The 21172-nt window shown below is 35.8% G+C and overlaps 2 protein-coding genes across 4 annotated transcripts; both read left to right on the top strand.

Moving 5' to 3' along the window:
• The first annotated feature begins 37 nt into the window (after nucleotides 1-37).
• spns1 (SPNS lysolipid transporter 1, lysophospholipid) lies at nucleotides 38-10853 on the top strand. 2 transcript variants are annotated; one of them, XM_077212267.1, is made up of 13 exons: nucleotides 38-285; nucleotides 1643-1852; nucleotides 2578-2643; nucleotides 2740-2876; nucleotides 3079-3230; nucleotides 5226-5292; nucleotides 5491-5633; nucleotides 6146-6298; nucleotides 6514-6703; nucleotides 6863-6928; nucleotides 7319-7417; nucleotides 7501-7669; nucleotides 9291-10853. In XM_077212267.1, exons 2-13 carry the CDS (start codon nucleotides 1648-1650, stop codon nucleotides 9359-9361), a joined length of 1518 nt encoding a protein of 505 aa, XP_077068382.1. In that variant the 5' UTR covers nucleotides 38-285; nucleotides 1643-1647; the 3' UTR covers nucleotides 9362-10853. The 2 variants fall into 2 exon arrangements, with proteins under 2 accessions (XP_077068382.1, XP_077068383.1); XM_077212268.1 differs by having other exon boundaries at nucleotides 48-285; nucleotides 1646-1852.
• A 455-nt stretch (nucleotides 10854-11308) lies between these two features.
• lat (linker for activation of T cells) lies at nucleotides 11309-21143 on the top strand. Of its 2 annotated transcripts, XM_077212266.1 has the most exons (14): nucleotides 12718-12804; nucleotides 12837-12867; nucleotides 15001-15105; nucleotides 17131-17170; nucleotides 17336-17367; nucleotides 17466-17526; nucleotides 17606-17664; nucleotides 18400-18459; nucleotides 18629-18668; nucleotides 18781-18830; nucleotides 18935-18988; nucleotides 20481-20537; nucleotides 20632-20716; nucleotides 20801-21143. In XM_077212266.1, exons 3-13 carry the CDS (start codon nucleotides 15003-15005, stop codon nucleotides 20706-20708), a joined length of 633 nt encoding a protein of 210 aa, XP_077068381.1. In that variant the 5' UTR covers nucleotides 12718-12804; nucleotides 12837-12867; nucleotides 15001-15002; the 3' UTR covers nucleotides 20709-20716; nucleotides 20801-21143. The 2 variants fall into 2 exon arrangements, with proteins under 2 accessions (XP_077068380.1, XP_077068381.1); XM_077212265.1 differs by lacking the exons at nucleotides 12718-12804; nucleotides 12837-12867 and adding an exon at nucleotides 11309-11672.
• Nucleotides 21144-21172: the final 29 nt, after the last annotated feature.

Genomic DNA, 21172 nt, shown 5'->3' with positions numbered 1-21172 from the left:
ACGTTTTGACAGCAGCTGTTGGGGAGGGGAAGCGCTCACATGACTGTGCAGCGGAAGTACTGCGTCATTCCAACATGGCGTCGCACTGAGCCTGTAGATCAGAAACTAAACTGTTAGTCGGTCAGCTGCACATAGTTCGCTCCGAGACTCTCCACTGCAATTCAAAAATGTTCACACAGGCGATAAGGTAAAGTTCCTTAAACGTCACGACAACCCAGAGTGGGCCCGACAGCGTCCAGAAGAAGAACTTTGAGGACACCTCTGAATTTGCTTCGCATTTTCCAGGTAAACAACACTCTATACCGATCAGTAAACAGTCTCGGATAGATCAGATGGGAGACTGTTTAGATCGTTCTTTTATATGGGTTTTGTGAGTTACATGTGTCTGTCAACAATGTTAAATGAAAGGTTGTTCCTTATTTTTGTAATTGATTGTTTAGCTTTTCCAATGTTGTGTTTTTTAAACTAATAAACCACCACTTCCATTACCTGTGCCTTTTCCAAAATAATAACACGAAATACCGCGCTTTGTGTGTGTTTTTGATGCTGTCAGTGGAATATGTTGCTTAATCAGCATCATGTCTGGACTGTACATAGACTAGTATTGGTCAACACCAGGCATCAGATATCATCAGTCAGCAAAAACCGGTTCATTTTTACTTTGATTCAGCTGACAATCTGCTGAAAGTAGATAAAGATTCTTCTGACACGTTATCCCACATAAGTTATTTAGCTTTGGGCACAGATTTTAATCTATTTACTGGTTTAAAAAAACTAAACATTTACGTTAATGTATTATTTATCAAAATCATGCACTCATGCAAATCTCTCAAAGCCCATACTGTTTTCTTGTTAATGTTTTCTTGCAGCGTTTTTTTTTTTCATCATTGTGTTCACATGACATTGTGGTGAGATTAATTCGCATCACGAGCTTGGGCCTACTTCCCTCTCCATGTGTCTTCCTAATACATCTAAACTACACTCCTGACAAACTAGGCTAGATTATACATATAAATCATGAATTCTGTCCCAGTAGAATCTATTTCTAGAAAAATGGCTTCAGGGCTTTAAACAAAGAGCTCTTTCAGTATTCATCCTCGTCTTGCTTGTCTATATTTTAAATGGATTATCTCACACAAAAGTAACAGTGGGGATCAAGTCCACGTTTAAAAACTTGGTTTAACATGTAATTTAAACCCTGAATTAAATCATTATGGAATTTTGTAAATGTAAAAAATAAGGTAATAGAAATTTTTGGACAATGAAAAAAAATGTATGGTCACTAATCAAATACGCTCTTTTCATGTCACAGCAACTTTTCATTCACATTTATTTTTTGCTAATATCATTTATGGAAAAGCTTTTTTTAAAATGCAAATTGTAAGCATTTTCATCATTCTCACGTGAGGTTGAGATTAGAATGTGATCAATAATATTTGTGTAATCAGTTGTAGACTTTGGTCTTTTTTTGCTCTTGAGGAGTTAACACTGTAGGCTAATGTCACTGGTTTCGCTTCCCGTTAGGATGTGATTGTGGTAGACCAAACCATCCATGTTCTAAAGAAGTCTTTTTTATTTGTATTTATACAGTATTAATATATACACTTTCGCTTTTTGTCAACTTTATGTATTTTTTCTGCAGCAGTGATGTCACGGACAGATGTTGCTGACACCACACCCTTCTTCTCAGATTATAATGAGGAGGAGGTGCCGGCTGACAATGGGGTGGGTTCACCTCAGCCCGAGGAGGAGGAGCCTGCCAGTGGAGTGTCTGATAAGAGAGCTACATTGACTGTGATTGTACTCTGCTACATTAACCTGCTGAACTATATGGACAGATTCACTGTGGCAGGTAACCAGTGCTTTTAGATTCCAGCGCATCAGTGCTCCCAGACAATGCTGGCTCCCTTTTCATCCAGATCAAATCCACAAGATAATGTGCATGATAATGTGCTTTATGTTCATGGTATAAGATTATCCTAGTCTGGATTGTTCTTTTAGAATCACTTGTAAATCACATCACTAATTCTGAAAATTCATATTCAGTTTTTACGTGTTGTTTCTAATGCAGTGTTATTTTAGTATTTTTCCTTAACCATTATAGTATTTATAGAAATTTCAAATTAGATTTTAAGTTTTAGTCATTTTGTTAATATTTCTGTTTAGTTTTAATTTATTTTTATTTCAGTTTTAGTCATTTTAGTACTTAAAGTTATTTGCCTTGACACCATTTCTAATTTTCATTTTAAGTTGATCATCTAAAATTCATGTTTGCAGTCGTGCAAATAAGTTGTTTAGGTTTGGGGAACTAATTTTCATTTATTGATATGCAGAAAAACTCTTAATTACTGTTTTAATCAAAGCTTAACATTTATGTTCATATATTATTTATCAAAACAATCGTGCACATATGTATTACAATGCCAATAGTGAAGTTTTTTAAATTGTTTTTACAACTTTTCTCCCTTTCTTCATCACTGTATTCACATTATAACATGATTATTTATTTTAAGCCTTATTTCCATAAATGAAAACTATTGTGTTTATTGTGGTAACAATAAACTTCCTCTCTTTCAGGTGTACTTACAGACATTGAGCGTTTCTTCGGCATTAGTGATGGAAAATCAGGGCTACTTCAGACAGGTGAGCAGATTCATACCATGTAAAATTCGTTTTATTATTATTCATTTAATTAGTACATTTTTCATTGACTTTGTTCGATTCTTCATTGCCCTTCAGTCTTCATCTGCAGCTACATGTTCTTGGCTCCTGTGTTTGGATACCTGGGTGACAGGTACAACAGGAAGTTGATCATGAGTGTGGGTATTTTCTTCTGGTGTCTAGTGACACTTGCCAGCTCCTTCATTGGCAAAGAAGTAAGTCCTACACAAAACATTTTAGGGTTTCCAGATGCCTAAGTGTTAAACCTCACTCTTATATTTGAATACCATTATACTCAAAGACTTTGTTTCAAAGCAATAGCTTTCAGCCTCTGATTCGGTGTCTCATATTCTGAAGTGTATTTATGTTTTAAAGTGTGATTTGTAGAGTAAACTAATAGGATAAATCCTCTCTCAGCATTTCTGGGCGTTGTTGTTGACTCGGGGGCTAGTGGGTGTTGGAGAGGCCAGTTACTCCACCATTGCTCCCACCATCATCGCTGATCTGTTTGTCAAAGAGAAGAGGACCAACATGTTGTCCTTGTTCTACTTCGCAATCCCAGTGGGCAGGTGGGTGCACACACACACACACACACACACACACACACACACACACACACACACACACACACACACACACACACACACACACACACACACACACACACACACACACACACACACACACAGAGAGAGAGAGAGAACTGCCATTTAGGTTATTCACACTTCAGCTTTATGCCCTTTATCAGCATGGTTACATTCTCACACTCACACACAGTTGCATTATCAGTTTTATTGACACCAGGAAATGAAGTTGCATTTCCAAGTTTCCAGGCTGCTAGAGTTGAGCACTTCTAAGGGCAAATGAGTCACTGGATTTGTTAAATGTTGTGAGGATAATTAAAGTCGACATGTAATAAATTCTATTTTCTAAATGCATGTTATTGATCTTATTGTAAATTCATCCATGCATGTCATTTTTATCTTAATCTTAATTTTTTCTTGGTTCTTAATCAAAATGTCAACTTAACAAAGTCCCGCCTACATTTTTTTTTCTTTTCCAATAGTCTGTTTTCCTCGGATGTACATCACAAAATGGAAGAAAAACCTGTCGCTAATTCTGCTTAATTTAAAAATTTCAACTTTAAATATATCGATAAAATATTTACAACATCTACTGACAGGCTTGTTTTTTTATTTGTGTAAATATTAAATATATTTTCAATTAAATTCAACAATTATCAATAAGCAGAAATGTTGGGAAATATAATTCACTTATATTATTACTTATACGGTCATTCCATGTCAAATCAACCAAATTTCGGAAACTTCACCCAGCTCAAATTTTTGATTTGTCAATATTATTTTCTTCAGAAAGACAAACATAAATGGTGATGAAAGGCCAAATATTAATTGTCACAGATGTATATTTACTGAGTAATCCACTATTTTGTAGAGGGTAGATTTTGACAATTTACATCATTTTATTTTTACACAGAGATTGGTAGGCTTATTTAAAGTCTGTTGACTTTCACAATCTTTGTTTCGTTATATGCCAACGATGACGGTTCAAAAATGGCAAAAAGCACTTCTTGTGTCTTTTGCCTCCAGTTTGCATGCTTTTAACTCAAGAAGTGTTAAAGATTCTGGTTCTTAACAAACTTTCCTTTTGGTATCTTCATTTTAAAGGCCCTTGATGGTTCTGTCCCAGAGATATGGAGATCTTAATGCGGCTCCATGAGTAAATTGGTCAATTGTAAACATTTTCAGTGGTCAAAAACCAAACGTGGGCCACTTTGCATACAGCTGATACTTTTTTCTTTTGAAGAGGATTATCTGAAACACAAATAATTTTGAAACTAGAAATGTATCTCGTGGGTTTTTTTATCCATGAAATTGCATAGAACATAACTTTCTGAGTTCCATAAATATTGTTTTTCCAAAGTTTGCATGCCTGTAACTTCCCTTTTGAAAACTTTCCTTTTGAAATCTTCCTTTTCAAGGCCCTAAATAGTTCAGTCCCATAGACATGGGGATCTCAGAGTAGCTCCATGTTCAAATTGTTGGATTTTACCAAGCTGGGGACCTCTTGTTGATTTAACCCGGAATGACCCTATATTATGTTAATAATTTAAAATGACTGTTTTCTATTTTAATATATTTTGAAATGTAACTATTCTTGTGACAGCAAAGCTGAATTTTCAGCATCATTACTTGATGTCTTCATCAAGTCTTCAGTGTCACATGATCCTTCAGAAATCGTTCTTATAGGCTGATTTGCTGCTCAAAAAACATATTTGTAAAATTATAAATTGTCTTTAATGACACTTGATAAATTTAAAGTCTTTCCTGAATAAAACTTATTTTCTTTAATGAAAAAAAAACAATCTAACTGACCTTAAACTTTTGAATATTATAGTGTCAAACACGGGCCTAAACATCATCTTAACGTCAATCAGATATTCACTTCCTGTCAAATGGGCATATCCCTGCCAGCTTAAGCTGCAGTGTGGACCAGACTTCATCCCAATTCTCATTCAAATCTACTGGCTTTTCTTTCCTCAGTGGTCTGGGTTATATTGTAGGCTCAAAAGTGGATGCAATGGCTGGGGATTGGCACTGGGCTCTTCGGGTACGTCTGCAGCACCAAACCTTTCACTGTTTATCTGTCTATGGGTGGATTACATAAAACATGCTGCTTTCACCACAAAATCACACTTGGAGATAAAATATGATAACAATTTTTTGTAATTTTCTCCCACTTACTCTCACTTTCTTTGTCTCTCTGCCTTTTTTTGTTTGCTTTTATTTGTTTGTTTCTCTTTCTTAGATGACCCCTGGTCTGGGGCTGTTGGCCGTGATCCTTTTGTTGTTTGTGGTTCAGGAACCGAAGCGCGGTGCTGTCGAAGCTCGCCCGGAGCACACGCTGCACAGAACCAGCTGGCTCGTGGACATGAAAGCACTCGGCAGGAAGTGAGTCACTGAGAGCTCATGTTGCCTTTAAAGCATCATTTATAAGGCATGACCTTTGCCTTGGATGTTACGCAGGGAATTTTTCAATATCTGATAATGCTGCTTGACCTGACTGAGGGTTTTTTCCTCAGTTATTAAGGAGTTACTGATGATACACTGCAGCCTCTGATATGATCAGTTATAAGATATTTAATCATGAGCAATCACAAGCAATTTTTATCAGATTTCAGGGTAATTCTTATCATAAAGCTGTAGCTTTAGCATTGCTCTCTGTGACTGCCGTTGTTAGAAATGCATGTTTTTAAGAATATTTCCTTTTTTTTGCCAATAGCTTGAAAGTCAGTGGGGCCCAAAACAACATTGGACCCCACTGACTTTCATTGTGCGTACAAAAAAAACTGAAACATTTAAAAAAGAAATTTATTTCAGTTACACAGTGACTGCTTGTTTCTTTACTGAACTAAATGCCTTTTCCCATTTCCCTCTTGATTTATTTTTTGTTGTTGTTTCAGTCCAAGTTTTATTCTTTCCACGTTTGGCTTCACCGCTGTGGCCTTTGTGACAGGATCACTGGCCCTGTGGGCCCCTACCTTTTTATTCAGAGCGGGCGTCTTCATGGGAGAGAAGAAGCCGTGTTTAAATATCCCCTGTGACAACTCTGACAGGTACCAGACCCTCATACACACAAACATCTCTCTCTAAAGATACACCCCATGACATTCGCACCGACTTTTGTTTTGTTTTTTAGTGTCTTTGTAGTATTATGGTACTGTTATGACGTTACCATTTAGAGTACTGCGTTTGCACATGCTGTATTGTAAATATACTTCTGTTAAGAACATGCACTGGTAATGTTCTTCTAATCTCTTCTGCTCTGCAGTCTGATATTTGGTGGCATCACAGTTGTGTCGGGCATCCTGGGCGTAGCGAGTGGAGTGCAAGCCAGCAAGAAGCTGAGGACGAGAACCCCTCGAGCTGATCCACTAGTCTGTGCTGCGGGACTCCTCCTCTCTGCTCCCTTTCTCTATCTGTCCATCATGTTTGCCCAGGCTAGCACTGCAGCCACTTATGTAAGTCACTCATCTGACCTCTCCTCTGACCTGGTTTTATCTGAAAGCTCTTTTTTTTTATTCCAGGAAATGTTTTTTATTGACTTCAGTGCTGTTGTTGAATCTAGGGCAGTTTTATGTTGACCATAATGGTGGACGACTATTTTATTTTCTCATCAGGTCTTTATCTTCCTGGGTGAGACATTCCTGTCTATGAATTGGGCCATTGTTGCAGATATCCTACTGGTGAGTTTCCCTTCCTCCCATTTAATCCACTACCAATTCTGAAAAATAATGAAAAGATGGTTTTATTTCATTATTCACTCACCCTTATGTCTTTGCAAACTTGTATACTAGTTGATTTTTTTTGTATGAAACACAAAATTAGACTTGTTGGAAGAAACGTTAATCAGTTATTGCCATTCAATGACTTAGAAAAAAAAAGACAAAAAAGGCACCATAAAAGTAGTTAATATCACTGGCACACTATATTCAAAGTCTTATAAAGTAGTGGAACCACAAAAGGACTCTGGAAAAATCAAGATGTAAACTTTTATTGCCCCATTAATAACTGTTATTTTCTTTGAAATGTGTGGTCTCTTTCTTTATGTCCTTATTTCTCTCTCTTTCTTTCAGTATGTTGTGATCCCTACACGTCGCTCCACCGCAGAAGCGTTTCAGATTGTACTCTCGCACTTGCTGGGCGACGCTATTAGCCCTTACCTGATAGGAGTGGTACGTCAATCTCACAAATGCACAGAAATGTTCTTTTAAAAAGACATTTGAGGTTGCATATGGTCTGTTTTTCCCTTATTAAGGTGTCAGACTCCATAAAGAAGTCAGACTCATACATGTGGGAGTTTCGTTCACTTCAGATGTCACTCTTGCTGTGCTCCTTCGTGGCTGTGGTAGGCGGAGCTTTCTTCCTTGCTACGGCCCTCTTCATTGAGAAAGACCGCGAACTGGCTGAGAACTACGTCCCCTCTGGTGAGTGATATCACTAATGACATCACAGTCTTCTCTTAGATTACAGGCCATTATTATTTCCAATGAATTTGACATTTTCAGGATATTCTTGTCCAAATCCAATTAGTTATTAATTTTAATTATTTTCTTAATTTATTTATTCTGTGTATATATGTATAAATGTAATATTTATTTTGTGAATTTGAATTGTCAATTATTACATCATTAATAATCAACATTTCGGGAGCCATTTTCAAAGTTTCAGGTTATGTTTTAGTGTTGGTAACATGTCACCCTAGCCCGAAGCCATATATCTTAGTCTGAAAAGCACGGATAATGGCTTCCAAAATTCCCTACACAATAATGAGTCTGTAAAGTGAATGAAGGTAAAGTAGTACATCATACACATTTTCTATTATTTCATATGTCTATTTAAACATTGTAAACTTGAATATATTCATGAATGAGTGTAAACTCTATGAATGAAATGAATGCAGCTCTGTGCGTCTCTCAGAAATCAGCGCTTGACAATTAGTAATATCAACTAAGATACTGAATCATACATTTTTTTTTTACTGCTATTTCTATTTAAATATTTTAAACCTTGTACGATATGATACATGATATGTTTGTTTGTTTGTTTGTCTTTCTCACTCTCTCCTGGAGCTGGTCTTATAGTGAATTATGTGACCATAAACAATGTAGTGGCAGTAGGGTTAGGGTGCTCAAAAGAACAGCAAAGCAAACGCACACTCTTAAGCACATTTATTACCAACGTTTCGGCACAAGTAGCCTTTGTCAAGGTATACGGTTAGGATTAACAATTAGCTCAATACAGCACCTACTATGGTCACAGAAATCGGTATACTCGGTATATTGTATACTTTATCATTTTGTTCAGATTTGCATTTGTATGCACCGTAAAAGTTATTTTAGCAATTTTCAACCACTGCATATTTTCTTTCAACTTTCATGTTCTCTAATCAGTTACTTTATCCTAGTCCTTTTATTTGAGGTTGTGTATGACTGTCCTGACTTAACTCTGTACACAAAATTCCTCTGGGGGAAAAAAATATGTTTTTTTATCCTTTTATTTAACATTTTGTGTTATTGTTTTAATTAGAAGATGTCAGATCTGACAGCAGCGTTATTTTATTATAACTGAGATTTTTATTACTATTTTTAATTCATTATTATATATTCACATTTTCCATTTTAATTTTGATTAAGTTTCATTTAATTTAGTTTTTTGTATTTTTATTAGAATTTAAGTCTATATTTTAAGTCTATATTTTAGTTTAAGTTATTCTAGTATTATACTAAATGAAAATGTATAGCTAAATAAGTAGTTATACTAAATAAAAATGAAAAATGTTTTCTTGCCAACTATTGTTCATTTTATTTCACTTTTTTTTTTAAATCGTTTTAGTTAGCTATAATTGACAGCACACATGCAGTCCATAGACATTAATCTTTAAATATTCTATTTCATTCTATCCTCTTTATTGGACAACATACTGATTGGTTGTTTACTTTCGAGTCCATTTTTCCTTTTTTTAAATTTTTTTTTATTATAATTCTTATTCAGGGTCATTACAGGCACTTTAGAAATCTAATATACTGATGTCTCTTTGTTTTCCAGATGACGCACCAATTGTTGTTCCTAAGAGAGGCAGGTCCACTAAAGTGTCTGTGTCAAGTGTTTTAATTTGAGATGATGCAAGAATTTGGATGCTTTTCAACATGGGGAACAACATTCTGATTGGCTTTGGCGTACAGAGCCAGTGACATCAGCAGCCAATCCTGGAGCAGTGTCATACAAATAATCACTGATTGGACAGTCTCCTCTATATGGAGTTTTATAGTAATTTATTATACTTATATTTTTTGTTATTCTCTTTAACGTCAATATTGATTTTGGGAACATTATGAACTAACAAAAAATCCGGAACATCTTACTTGGAAGTCCTGTGTGCCATCAACCATTCTGCCTTTCACCCGGAGAAGTCCTGTGGGAGGAGACAGAGGCACACATGGGACATGGAAAGAAAAGGTTATATGTTGGGGATGTTTCTTCACCTTTAATTAAAACTCATCGAGCTACTTTTTACACTTCAAGTGTAAATTACATTTTTGACCTTTTTTATTGGAGGGGACCTAAATCGCTCACTCTCAAACTTCCATTGCATTTGTTTTCATCAAAACTAGCAGATGTCTGTGATCTGCCTTTACAAACTTTAAACTTTCTTCTTGTTTTAATGTTTTCTTCCATACTACATTTGAGCTGTCAGGGTCTTTTTAGGACGGAAGAAGAAAACAAACACTAATGCTACGATGGCATGATTCAGATACTAATTAGTTTGATGATGTTTTTTTAAAATAATATTGTTACGTATTTTTGTTGCGATGGCCTGGTTCATGGCATGTTTTAATGCGCCATTTTTACTGTAATCATTATTTTTTATTTTTTTAAATGAAGGCAGTTTTTAGTGCATTCCTTCTGCTGTGGTTGTTTACCAGGCGATACTTTTGACATAATTTGCAAACTTGCTTGCTAATCTTGTTTTGTAACTTTTCTAAATATTAAATTAGAAATGTAATCTTATTTGTGTCTTTTTTTATCTTTAAATTGGTTACTCTTTATTTCTCCTTTCAGTATATCTTAATAATGGCAAGTCTTCTTTAAACTTCTTTGTATCTTTCTGTCTCTTGCATGTTTGCGTTCTCTTTCTCTCTGCAGTGGCAACAATGACGATCATAAGGTTTTTCAGTTGCTGTGGTTTCCTGTTTGTAGGTGGGATATAGAGATGCAAACCTGTTTGTTAAATTTGCTGTGAAAATAAGTCTCGTGAATGAATTATGAAAACTGAAGAGCCTGAATCGAAACATGCATTCTCCGTGCAGTGGAGCATTTGGTGGATGTTGTTGTGCGAGTGAGAATATACTTGTACCTATATGTCATTCCTGTCAATTGTGTTTGTGTAGGTTACAAGAACGCCACAAGAGTGGGAGGCAAGATGGAGAAATTATGACTCACTGTCCGCCATAATTAAGCGCAGAGTTAACTCTTACAGCTCTAGTTTTTAATTTAACATGTTTAGAACTCATTAATTTCTCATGAAAATCCAGGGGAAACACTTGTATACGTGTATTGTGTGTAACTTTACTGTGGAACATTATAAAGCATGACTATTGTCTTTTAAAATGTCCAGTTATTATTTGACATTGAAAAAAGTATGATTTTGTTCTGATGTGCTCAAATTCTCAGCCTAATGAATCTCGACCTTTTCAGTTTAAAAAGCACTTTTAATAATCTATAATGTTTGAAAACAGGTTTTTACAGAAAATCAGACCTTATTGACTTCGTCTTTTACCAATGCTCATTTAGTGGTCTGTGTTACGTTCTCTAACATCTGACAAATGATGAAAATTACGAAACAGAAGAAAACTAAAACAAGCAATCAAATCTGCATGACAACTGAAAACCGAGCAAGAAAGCGAACCTTCAGATATAAGAGACGAGATAAGGAAGGGAGGTGAAGAGCGAGAGAGCAGCCAGTTACAGAGATAAAAAGGGGGAGAAAAGATGCTGACTGGTGCAAGTGATGGAACGGGCGTTTTCAATGAGCCTATGAGGAGGCAGAGAGCAAGAGCAGCCACGAGAGAAACCTAAAAGTCAAGTTCTAGGCAGCCAAGGCCCTGTAGATCAGGACACACCGCAACGGCTCGTATGAATTAATAAAACCTAAGGAACCTCTCAGCAGATATGAGCGTATTAATAGACTGACTACTGGGATTGTTCAAGTTTGGGTTGGGAGGTAGTTTAGAAAACAGAGGAACAAGCAGCCTAGTGATTTGTGTGGGAGGAAGAATAAAAATGGTGGCACCTTCATAGTGAGCTGTGAGTTAGGTGTGATTTTTACCATCTACAGCGTGCGTGTGAACTGGTCTCCAGTTTGGTTGCAGGTTTCTGCTGAGCAGAAAGTGTGGTGTCTTGATTTGACTTGACTGCTGCTTCTGATAGGTAAGCTTTTTACTTTTTCTGTTCACCAGGCAAAACTGTGGCATAATTATATGTGGAATATTCTTGAAGTTTTCTGTGATACGATACCGAGAGCTTGAGTTTGAGTAAAGTAATGCTCATTTACGTTTAATTTCTGCAAACTGAAACTCCACAAGCTCTAGAGATCCTATATGATCTGCCGCTCTTGACCAGTGGAGATGAGGAACTTTGCAGTCCAAACTTTACTGTCAACACCTTTGGTTTTCTTCTGTGCAAGTAACATGCTATTGAGCACCAACTTGAAGAACTTAAAACATCTATCAGGACAAAAATTAATTTGAATGGAGACTTTCCTTAATTTTGGGTGTAGACTTCATATTAAGAAAATAAATGGTTCAAAATACATTTTTTTTAGATCATACATCACATTATTTCGAAGTTTTATTTACTAGCTCAGTCACAAACTGACTGATACAGTATTGCTGGCCTGTTATATGGCTGTAGTTTGATAATGATTGAAAGGTCAAGATTCTTTAAGAGTAAGTGTTTCTTTAACCGCATATGAAACCTTGTTATTACACTCAATTTCCTTTTTCAAGCCAATTACAGTCATGCTCTTAGTTTTTTTTCTCTCTCACACCTTATCTCAATGCATGCAGTAAAGCATGTATTGGAGTTCTACGAATACTTTTAATATTTTTAAGCATATAAATGAGTAGTCCTGTTGTGTTGGATGAGCTCATGATTTGTTCATTATGAGTCCATGATTTGATTTGTCAAAATGACCATAATACAGTATTGGGTGCCAAAGAATATGCCAAATTTACATGTACTTAAAAAAAGAAAGTGTAGGCCATCTGGCCTGCTTTTTGGGGTTCTGGGTAGTAGTTCTCTATAACTTGACAGCTCTAGGATTAAGAGAGGCACAAACCTCTCAGATTATGTCGTTTTTTCTTCTCATCTAACTGCAAAATACAGGAAATCCGTTTCCTGGCACTGAATGCAACCACAGACAGCCACACACTCGCATATATAAAGATGTGTAATAACTTGCAAGAAAGGTGATGCCGAGTGAAATTTCGCAGATTGAGAATTTGACATTAAAACCAGCTACACATTTCATCTGAAAAGAGCTGACTTCTCAAAGATTTTTTAGAAATGATACAGAGAAGAAGAGCCTGGTTCCACTAAAATGCACACAGTGATTCATGCTGAGGTAATCAGGAGTTTGCTTTCTATCTCAGTGTTATACGTAATGGTGTTAAATTAGCTGACACACACACACACACACACACACACACACACACACACACACACACACACACACACACACACACACACACACACACACACACACACACACACACACACACACACACACACACACACACACACACACACACTGGCGTTCAAAGAATCCTGAAAAAAAAATTACACAACTGTTTTCAAGATTGATAATAATAATTAGTGTTTTTTTTAAGCAGCAAATTATTATATTAGAATGATTTCTGAAGGATCATGCGACACTGATGTCTGGAGTTATGATGCTGAAAATTCAGCTTTACATCACAGGAAAAAAAATATATTTTACAACATATTCAAATAGAAAACAGTTATTTTAAATTGTCATAATATTTAACAATATTACAGTGTTTTTTTGTTGTTGTATTTTTAATCAAATAAATGCAGCCTTGGTGAGCATAAGAGACTTCTTTTAAAAACATTCCCAAACTTTTGTACGGCAGTGTATATATATATATGTGTCTGTGTGTCTAGTGGTGTTTATACTCATAAAAACAAAAGGCCAAATATCTCATAAAATACCTTTACAGGAGTTTGCTCAATTTCAGTGCTTTTATGTCCCAGATTTCTATTAAAACTAACATTAGTGAGTACTAACTTTAGCTTTAGTTTTTGTTAGGTGATCTTGAAAACTTTATTGGATCATACTTTCATAATTTATATTTTTGCATATCAAGTTCTTTTTTGTTTGTAGATTCTTTTTATTATTATTTTTTTCTCGTCTAAACCAAGACTTTCAGTCTTAAAACATGAAAAAATACATCATAAAAATGTGAGAATTACATATTTTAAACTATAATAATCTAAATAAAATTTTTCTAAATAAATAATTTATTTTTCTAATATTTGTGTTATTTGTTTTTCATGAAGGCAACGGTATCAGTGAAGAGCGAAATCAGACGTGATGTGTGAATAAAGAGAAATCAAGATAAATATCACCTATCCAAATATTTTAATAATGTGTCAAAGTGTGAAAATAATTATCTTTGTGAACTTATGATGCACAAAATGCTATAGCTATAAAATTATCTTTAGGAGGGAGTTTGGCGGGAAGATCATTTTATTGCAAACATATTTAAAATGACACCGGTGAGAATTCTTTATAAGATCATTGTTTATGCTATTTGAAATTGTCAATAGTCAAATTAGACTCTTTTTTGTTTTTCTAAAAGATCACATGGCTAAAACAGAGGATTGTACAAACTGTATCTTGAAAGGGATTTTGGCTAAAACGGTCCTTTTGTTGAAGAAACAATCTTATTTTTAAGATATGTATTCTTGAAAAATCAGTCCTACTTTTTGCTTTTATTGAAGTTGAGATGTTTTTACTGGAAAACAAGATGATACTGATTAAGAATAGGATATTTCCAGTGTACAAGCAAAGACAAAGATGAATTAAGAAAATTAATAAAATTAAGAAACTTAATTAATTAAAAGAATTAATTATTTACAAGATTTAATTAATAGTAAAAATCCATCAAATCGAATTGAATAAACGTTGTGTATTTTAATTGATTAAGGATTGTTCAATTACTCAAAATACATAAGGCTAATTCAATTCAATCAATGGATTTTTACTATTAATTAAATTAGCTTAAATCTTAAAAAAGGCTTAATTTTTTGAGTGTACAAAGTATCCAGAGAGATGCGAGCTAGTTAAGGGATCTAAATGTGCATGGCGGAAATTAAAGCGTGTAGATCTGCAGATTTAAGAAGCAAGTATTAAGTGATAAAGAATAAATTATGAGTGATGTTTTGAAGAGCTCATGGAAGATCTGAATCTTCCTTTAATTTTTTGTCGCTACAAGAAAGAGCACCTAAACAAATCATCTCACTGTTGTTTCATTTGCAGAGTTAAAACAGGTCAGTTTCATATAAACCAAATGAAATGAGTTCACCTAACTTGTCATATGCTGCTGCTTCATTTGTGCAAAATGAGCAAACTTTTCTCAGGGTTAGTCATACTAACCTGAAACCACAGATTCAGAAGAAGGTTGTTGCTCTCCGTTGTGGCCTAAATTGATGTTCTCTCACATTGTCTTCTCAGTTATGGACTCCACTTCACTGCTGTCTATGGTAGGCGGGGCTCTCTTCCTGTCAATCATACTTGCAACCAGTCTGTGTACATACTGCTGGCGGTATAAACAACCAAGTAAGCCCTCCTAACTCTCTTTATCTATAATAAAATAATTTGTCTCGCCAAAGCTTCATGTTAAAAAGGATGTTTTGTGATATATTTCAATTAAAACATTTTTTACAACTTGACCTCGCACATCTCTGAAATTACCCTATAAGTAAGAGTTATAAGCACTGATCTATATAGAATGTCATTATATAGATCAGTGGTTATAAGATAGATTTGTTTGTCAGACTCTGCGTTCAGCGCATGCTAGTATTTTAAACCATGGTCTGTCTGAATACTCGATTCTGATTGGCTGAAAGGTGTGCAATAAAACTGGCCCACCGAAATGCCTTGAAACGTGTAGCATTATTCAATGTGTTGATGTAATTTCCACTGAAACAGGAAGACAGGGCAGGACATATCAAACAGTTCCTCCCCTTTTTTTAAATTAGCCAGTAGTTTTGTTTATATCACAGCTCAACCAGATCTGTTGAGCTCGGTAAAGCAGCAGTTCCCTCCTAACCTCTTACAGTTTCTCCTCCTAATCTACTCCATCACTTTAAAATACAGCATTCTGCGCAAATTCAAATGGGTCCGATATGTTTTGTGGTCTGCGCCGACTCATGCATATGACCTGCTACTATGTCTCTGGACCGGAGCAGATGTTTGTGCGCTGCGGCAGTTCGCATGACTTACGTGAAACCTGACTTTATTCACCCCAATGGAAAGCATTTACACTGTCTGAATAATTCCCTATCCTCTGTCTATAAAGTTCACTATGTGCCATTCATCATGTAGACACTAGTAAATGTGTGAACAAATGACCAATTTTAGCTGCAGCTTCAGCATATATTTCTAATGTAGAAGGGCGGGACACTTTAGTTTCTAGAGAGCATTTGATTGGACAGAAAATGTGATGAGAAGCTGAAATGCAGAGTGATGTCATCAGAATCATTGATCCATATTGGCAGAAGTGAGAGACTAAGTATTGAACGCTATATAGGCTAACATATTGATACTAAAAGCCAAACAACTTCAATTTTGATTTCATGGGGACTTATGCAAAGGTACTTCCAAGTCAGCTTAATCACCTTTCTATATTAATGCGCTGTTCTCATTGAAGCGCACACACACGTCACTAGATCATGCTGCGCACACACACGTCACTAGATCATGCTGCGCACACACACGTCACTAGATCATGCTGCGCACACACACATCACTAGATCATGCTGCGCACACACACGTCACTAGATCATGCTGCGCACACACACGTCACTAGATCATGCTGCGCACACACACGTCACTAGATCATGCTGCGCACACACACGTCACTAGATCATGCTGCGCACACACAGAACAATTCAGGAGGCAGGAATTTATCAACTCTGCCCAGCAACTTTTATATAATAAAATATAAATAAAATATAAAATAAAACTGAATCTCTACATTATATTTCTCAGCAACAAGGGGGTTACATCGCTATTCTTTATTAGTTAAACGCACAGCTTCTTGTTTAATAGAGAGACGGACGCTGAACAGACACGTAGCCTACGCATCTTTCATCTCTCTCTCTCTTTTGATTATTAATTTAGAAAATGCTATAATTTACTCATTCAAATAAATGTAATCTTACACACTACTTTATCTCTGTGTCTGATTTAAAGCGGGCAGAATGCTAGATCCAACAACATGCCATAACTGAGGAAAATAACTGTCAATTCTCCCCGTCAAATATTGTGCTGCAAACATCCATAACAGCTTTAAGTTGTCAGTGCTGGCAAATGACCATGGTATAAGCGGGATAATCCACGGATTGTTGTGCATAAAACTATTTCAATGCACTTCGCGGAGGCAACAACCTCTGGTTCACATCGGCGGTTCTGCCTCCAGGTCGTGCATTAAAATCATTATCTAATTCTGTTAGCCCGTAAGCCCGACTTTGTAAAAATCAATTTAACTTTTAAGGTGAATGTAAAATAATTCAAATCCATTGTAAACGTATCATGACATTATTTAGTTTGTTTATTGGGTATATATTATTTACTTTACAGCATCCATCCCTCAGAGGTCCAGTGACTCTAGTCCAGCACCGTAAGCACCGCAATCTCGCATAGCTGTCTTACAAATTTTGCCATATAAAGGATCTTGTCTGCTACACTATTATATCAGTCATAATTATATATCTACAGTATGTTTTTGTTTGAATGTGTTTGAAGCTGTATGTATGTTGGCTCAACATTGTCTCTCTTCATACAGAGGATTTGGGATTCGGTATCCCCAGTCGACATGTAAATAATTTTTCCTTTCTTCTAACACACAACAAAACTCATAAATGATTGTATAATCTGCATATAAATATATGCTTTTGTCCTCCCTTATTATTCAGATGCGCCCCATCCAGACCATCACAGGATTAGCAGCGTACAGGTCCCTTACCCACTAGCCAAGTGAGTTTACACACAACACAGATAGGCTATACACACAGACTGTTGTGCTCCAGTGTGTTAATAATCACTCTTCCTTCAGTTCTCTTAGTTCACCATCTATTACTATCACAAAGCTGCCCTCCTGTCCTCCCTCAGAAAGTGAGTAACATACAGTCATGGCCTTTTGAGACAATATAATAATCTAACAGCTCAAGTGCAATGCAAAAGTAAAATAAAAACAGCACCGTAGTATTTTCTTTACAATGTTTGCCATTTAAATTGCTTTATTATTACAATACAAACCTGACACAAAAGATGTTTTGCTTGTGAAGATACAAGCTTGCTTATATATTTTGAGTTTCTTTAGTTATTGCAAATTTTTTCATATTTTTACTTTTTTGGGGGGGGAACATTACATTTGTTAACATTAGTGTATGCATTCGTTAACATGAACTTACTATGAGAAATATATATTTTTACAGCATTTATTAACCTTTGTTAATGACAGTTAATAAAAATACAATTCTTCATTTCTTGTTCACAGTGCATTAACTTAATAGATACATTTTTTTATTTTAATAATGTATTAGTAAATATAGGAATGAACAGCAACTAATAATAATAAATGCTGTAGAAGTATTGAATGAAATGAAACCTTATTTTAAAGTTTTGCCCTTTTTTATTGTTCATTTTTATTTACTTAATTTCATTAACATTAGTAATTGATTTATTTTTTTCCATACCTTTTTTATACATAATATAATGTGACCCGTGAAGCAAATTGAACTACACTTTATGCATAGCACCTATGCTAACGCTGCTATGTAAGTAGGCTAAATGATGAGGAGTATTCTATTTCTATTAGAATTACATTTCTATTTTGTGTCTCTGTAGCTGGAAGTCAAGCCAGTTATGTGAATCAGAAGGGAAGCAACATTCATGTCGAAGACCATGGTCAGAAATCTAATGACACATTTCTGATTAGAAATGGAGTGTATTGTAATTGTGCCTTACACATATGTAACTGAGTTATGGGTGACATGGAAAATCTTTGTGATTTAACAAACGTATGTGCATGAGAGATTGACTTGATAATAACCCAGAATGTGTGATTCTTCTCTAGACAGTGAAGATGAACCCAGTCAGCGTCCAGGTGACTACATGTAAGAAGAGCACTTATTCCTGATCCCAAATCTTCACAAGTTGCTCCAAACTATTAGTTAAGCTAAAGCTGAATTATTATCCATATGAAACTCATATTTTTTGTCCCTTCAGTATTGTGATCCCAGATTCCCCAGGCACACAACCTTCATCCCACAGTTCAGGTAAAAGATCTGAGATAAGACAAGGATAGCAATTTATTTACGTTTGTTTAATTATAAATAAATTGTAAAATATAATCTTCTGATTATTTTATCTAATTTTATAGAAAAAACTTATATAAATGAAGAGATTAGTGGCTCTGATGATGACTCAAACTCAGGTAGGTCTACTACATGCTGAAAATAAATGTACAGCACAGCTGCAATACATATAACTTGAGTTATTCAATATTCAACTCATTTAAAAAAAAAATTAGTTTAGTGTAATTTAAAGGTGACATCATGAAAATCTTGTGCTATAATTGGGTCACCGAGGTGCATCTCCCCAACTCAAAAAACGTGAAAAGTGACAACTAGTAATTTTGTTTTGGTAAGCCTTTCTCTGCAAGCATAAAAAAATAAGCCGATCAGATATTCGCTACCCTTCAAACATAGGAAGGGGGTCCTATTAGGCTATAACGTTAATATTACCGCTCCTTAATCGCCATTTAGTTTTCGCAAGCGACAGTGTTACCAGTTCTAATGCAATGGCAAAAGTTCGAGCAAAGCATGCAAACTGTTCTGTCCTGTATTTGACTGCACGGATGATTAGCCTACTTAACACTATTTAGTGTCCCAGCCTCAGATGAGACAAGAGAGCAGTGGATTACATTTATTTTCCATGGAAATCCCCCAGGAACATTAATCTATAGGGGCTTTCGCACCGGATAGTTCTAGGAACTAGCCACCAGGGTGGTTCCACGAGAACTAATGTTTCCCATAAGAACGTTTTCCTGGTTGCATTCACACCGCCAGTAGGAACTCTGAAGTGGCGCTTGTTGTGACTTTTATTTTGACGGCGCTGAGACACAGCGCTCCCATTCTCCGTCTTCATTAGTTTACGATATTTTTATCAATACTGTCTAATACGTTATTATATAGAATTGTTATACACAGAAAGTAGACAGTAATGAATAATTATTAGCTTATGCCGTGTGGTTGATGCTTAATGTCGCAAGCTGAGCAGAAATAGCCTACATACCGGTAATCATGTTTGGCCTGTCCCCTCAAAGTCAAGATGGATTGTCTGCGCAGCATCAATGTTTTCCATGTTCGTAGAGTTAGTTTCTGGAGTAAATATATAGGCTATAATCGGTATAAATGATTTCCTAGAACTAAAATCGTTCATAGTTCCTGCGGTGCGAACGCGCCAAAAAAACACACCACGACAACTATCGTTAGCTCACAGTAAATGTATCCACTCCCCATTCAAAAACGTCCAGGTCCGTTTAAAAGTCGCAACCTCTTCCAGGGTCTCTCTGTAAGGCTGCACTCTGTTATTTCTGAGATTTTGGATGAGTGAGATTCGCGTGTTTATTATCTGCGTCTTCTGGACTGTGGCGGGGAGCAGCAGCTCTTTTGCATTTAAAGGGACACACAAAAACGAAGCGTTTTTGCTCACACCCTAGGGGGAAATTTGACAAGCTGTAATAAATGATCTAGGGGGGTATTTTGAGCTGAAATTTCGGACACATATATTTATATTACATCTTGTGAAAAGGGGCATAATATGTCACCTTTAAGTTGAAATGACTCAAACATCCAAGTTGATTGTACTTAAACATTTAAGGCAGCAACTTTTTACAGTGTGTGAATGCTGTGGTGTTTTTACAGACTGTCACGATTATGAAAATTTCCAAAATTCTTCAGACCCCCAAAACCACACCTCTCGTAAGTGATTGTTCAAAACCTAACTCCCATATCCTCATCACACCTAATATTTTTCATTTTCATGAAATATTTTCATGTTCCTCCCCTCCAACAGGTCTGTCCCGTGGAAGTGTGAGCAGTGATGATGAGCGGGGCAGCTCTGATTATGTCAACACAGAGCCTAACTCATAATGATCAAAGTACTACACAGCACTTGAATTTACTGTACTTGACTGTCTGACATTTTTGGATTTTTCAATGAACCAAAAAAATATTTTCTCCAGGATTTGCTTTTTATCAAGTGAAGTTGGTTAGATTCCTGAAAATCATCCTGAATCTCCAGATATACCCATGCTTTGAATTTTGATGTGCAGCACCACCAAGAAAGCATTGAACCTCACAAAAACTCCACTTCCTCCCTCAATCCTCATGACAGATCTGCTGACGATACCTGAGAATTTTTTTTTTTAAACATTTGCTGTTTACTACATAACGCATCCAGGCTTTGGCTTTCTCAGAGTGCAGAGAAATTTCTGACTCTTTGTAATGTACAGCTTTTATAGTCAAATGTTTATAAAATTTAGTTATTGGCTTGTAAATGTGGAAATAAAGTTAATTACTAATTTACATTGTGTCTGTTGCTATAATATGGATAG

This window comes from Siphateles boraxobius, unplaced genomic scaffold (genome assembly GCF_051911475.1).
Source record: "Siphateles boraxobius isolate OS27281-9 unplaced genomic scaffold, OSU_SipBor_1 66, whole genome shotgun sequence".
Lineage (NCBI taxonomy): Eukaryota > Metazoa > Chordata > Actinopteri > Cypriniformes > Leuciscidae > Siphateles > Siphateles boraxobius.
The sequence above is the reverse complement of the archived record's forward strand: the minus strand, read 5'-3'. Positions and strand labels throughout refer to the sequence as shown.

What these genes read in the sequence shown, in the direction of transcription:
- spns1 (XM_077212267.1), top strand. Translation starts at nt 1,648, where the DNA reads ATGTCACGGACAGATGTTGCTGACACCACACCCTTCTTCTCAGATTAT. An exon ending in CCCTGTGACAACTCTGACAG is followed by an intron (nt 6,299 to 6,513) that starts GTACCAGACCCT and finishes TCTGCTCTGCAG; the next exon opens with TCTGATATTTGGTGGCATCA. An exon ending in GCCCTTACCTGATAGGAGTG is followed by an intron (nt 7,418 to 7,500) that starts GTACGTCAATCT and finishes TCCCTTATTAAG; the next exon opens with GTGTCAGACTCCATAAAGAA.
- lat (XM_077212265.1), top strand. Translation starts at nt 15,003, where the DNA reads ATGGACTCCACTTCACTGCTGTCTATGGTAGGCGGGGCTCTCTTCCTG. An exon ending in AGTGACTCTAGTCCAGCACC is followed by an intron (nt 17,171 to 17,335) that starts GTAAGCACCGCA and finishes CTCTTCATACAG; the next exon opens with AGGATTTGGGATTCGGTATC. An exon ending in ACCTTCATCCCACAGTTCAG is followed by an intron (nt 18,831 to 18,934) that starts GTAAAAGATCTG and finishes CTAATTTTATAG; the next exon opens with AAAAAACTTATATAAATGAA.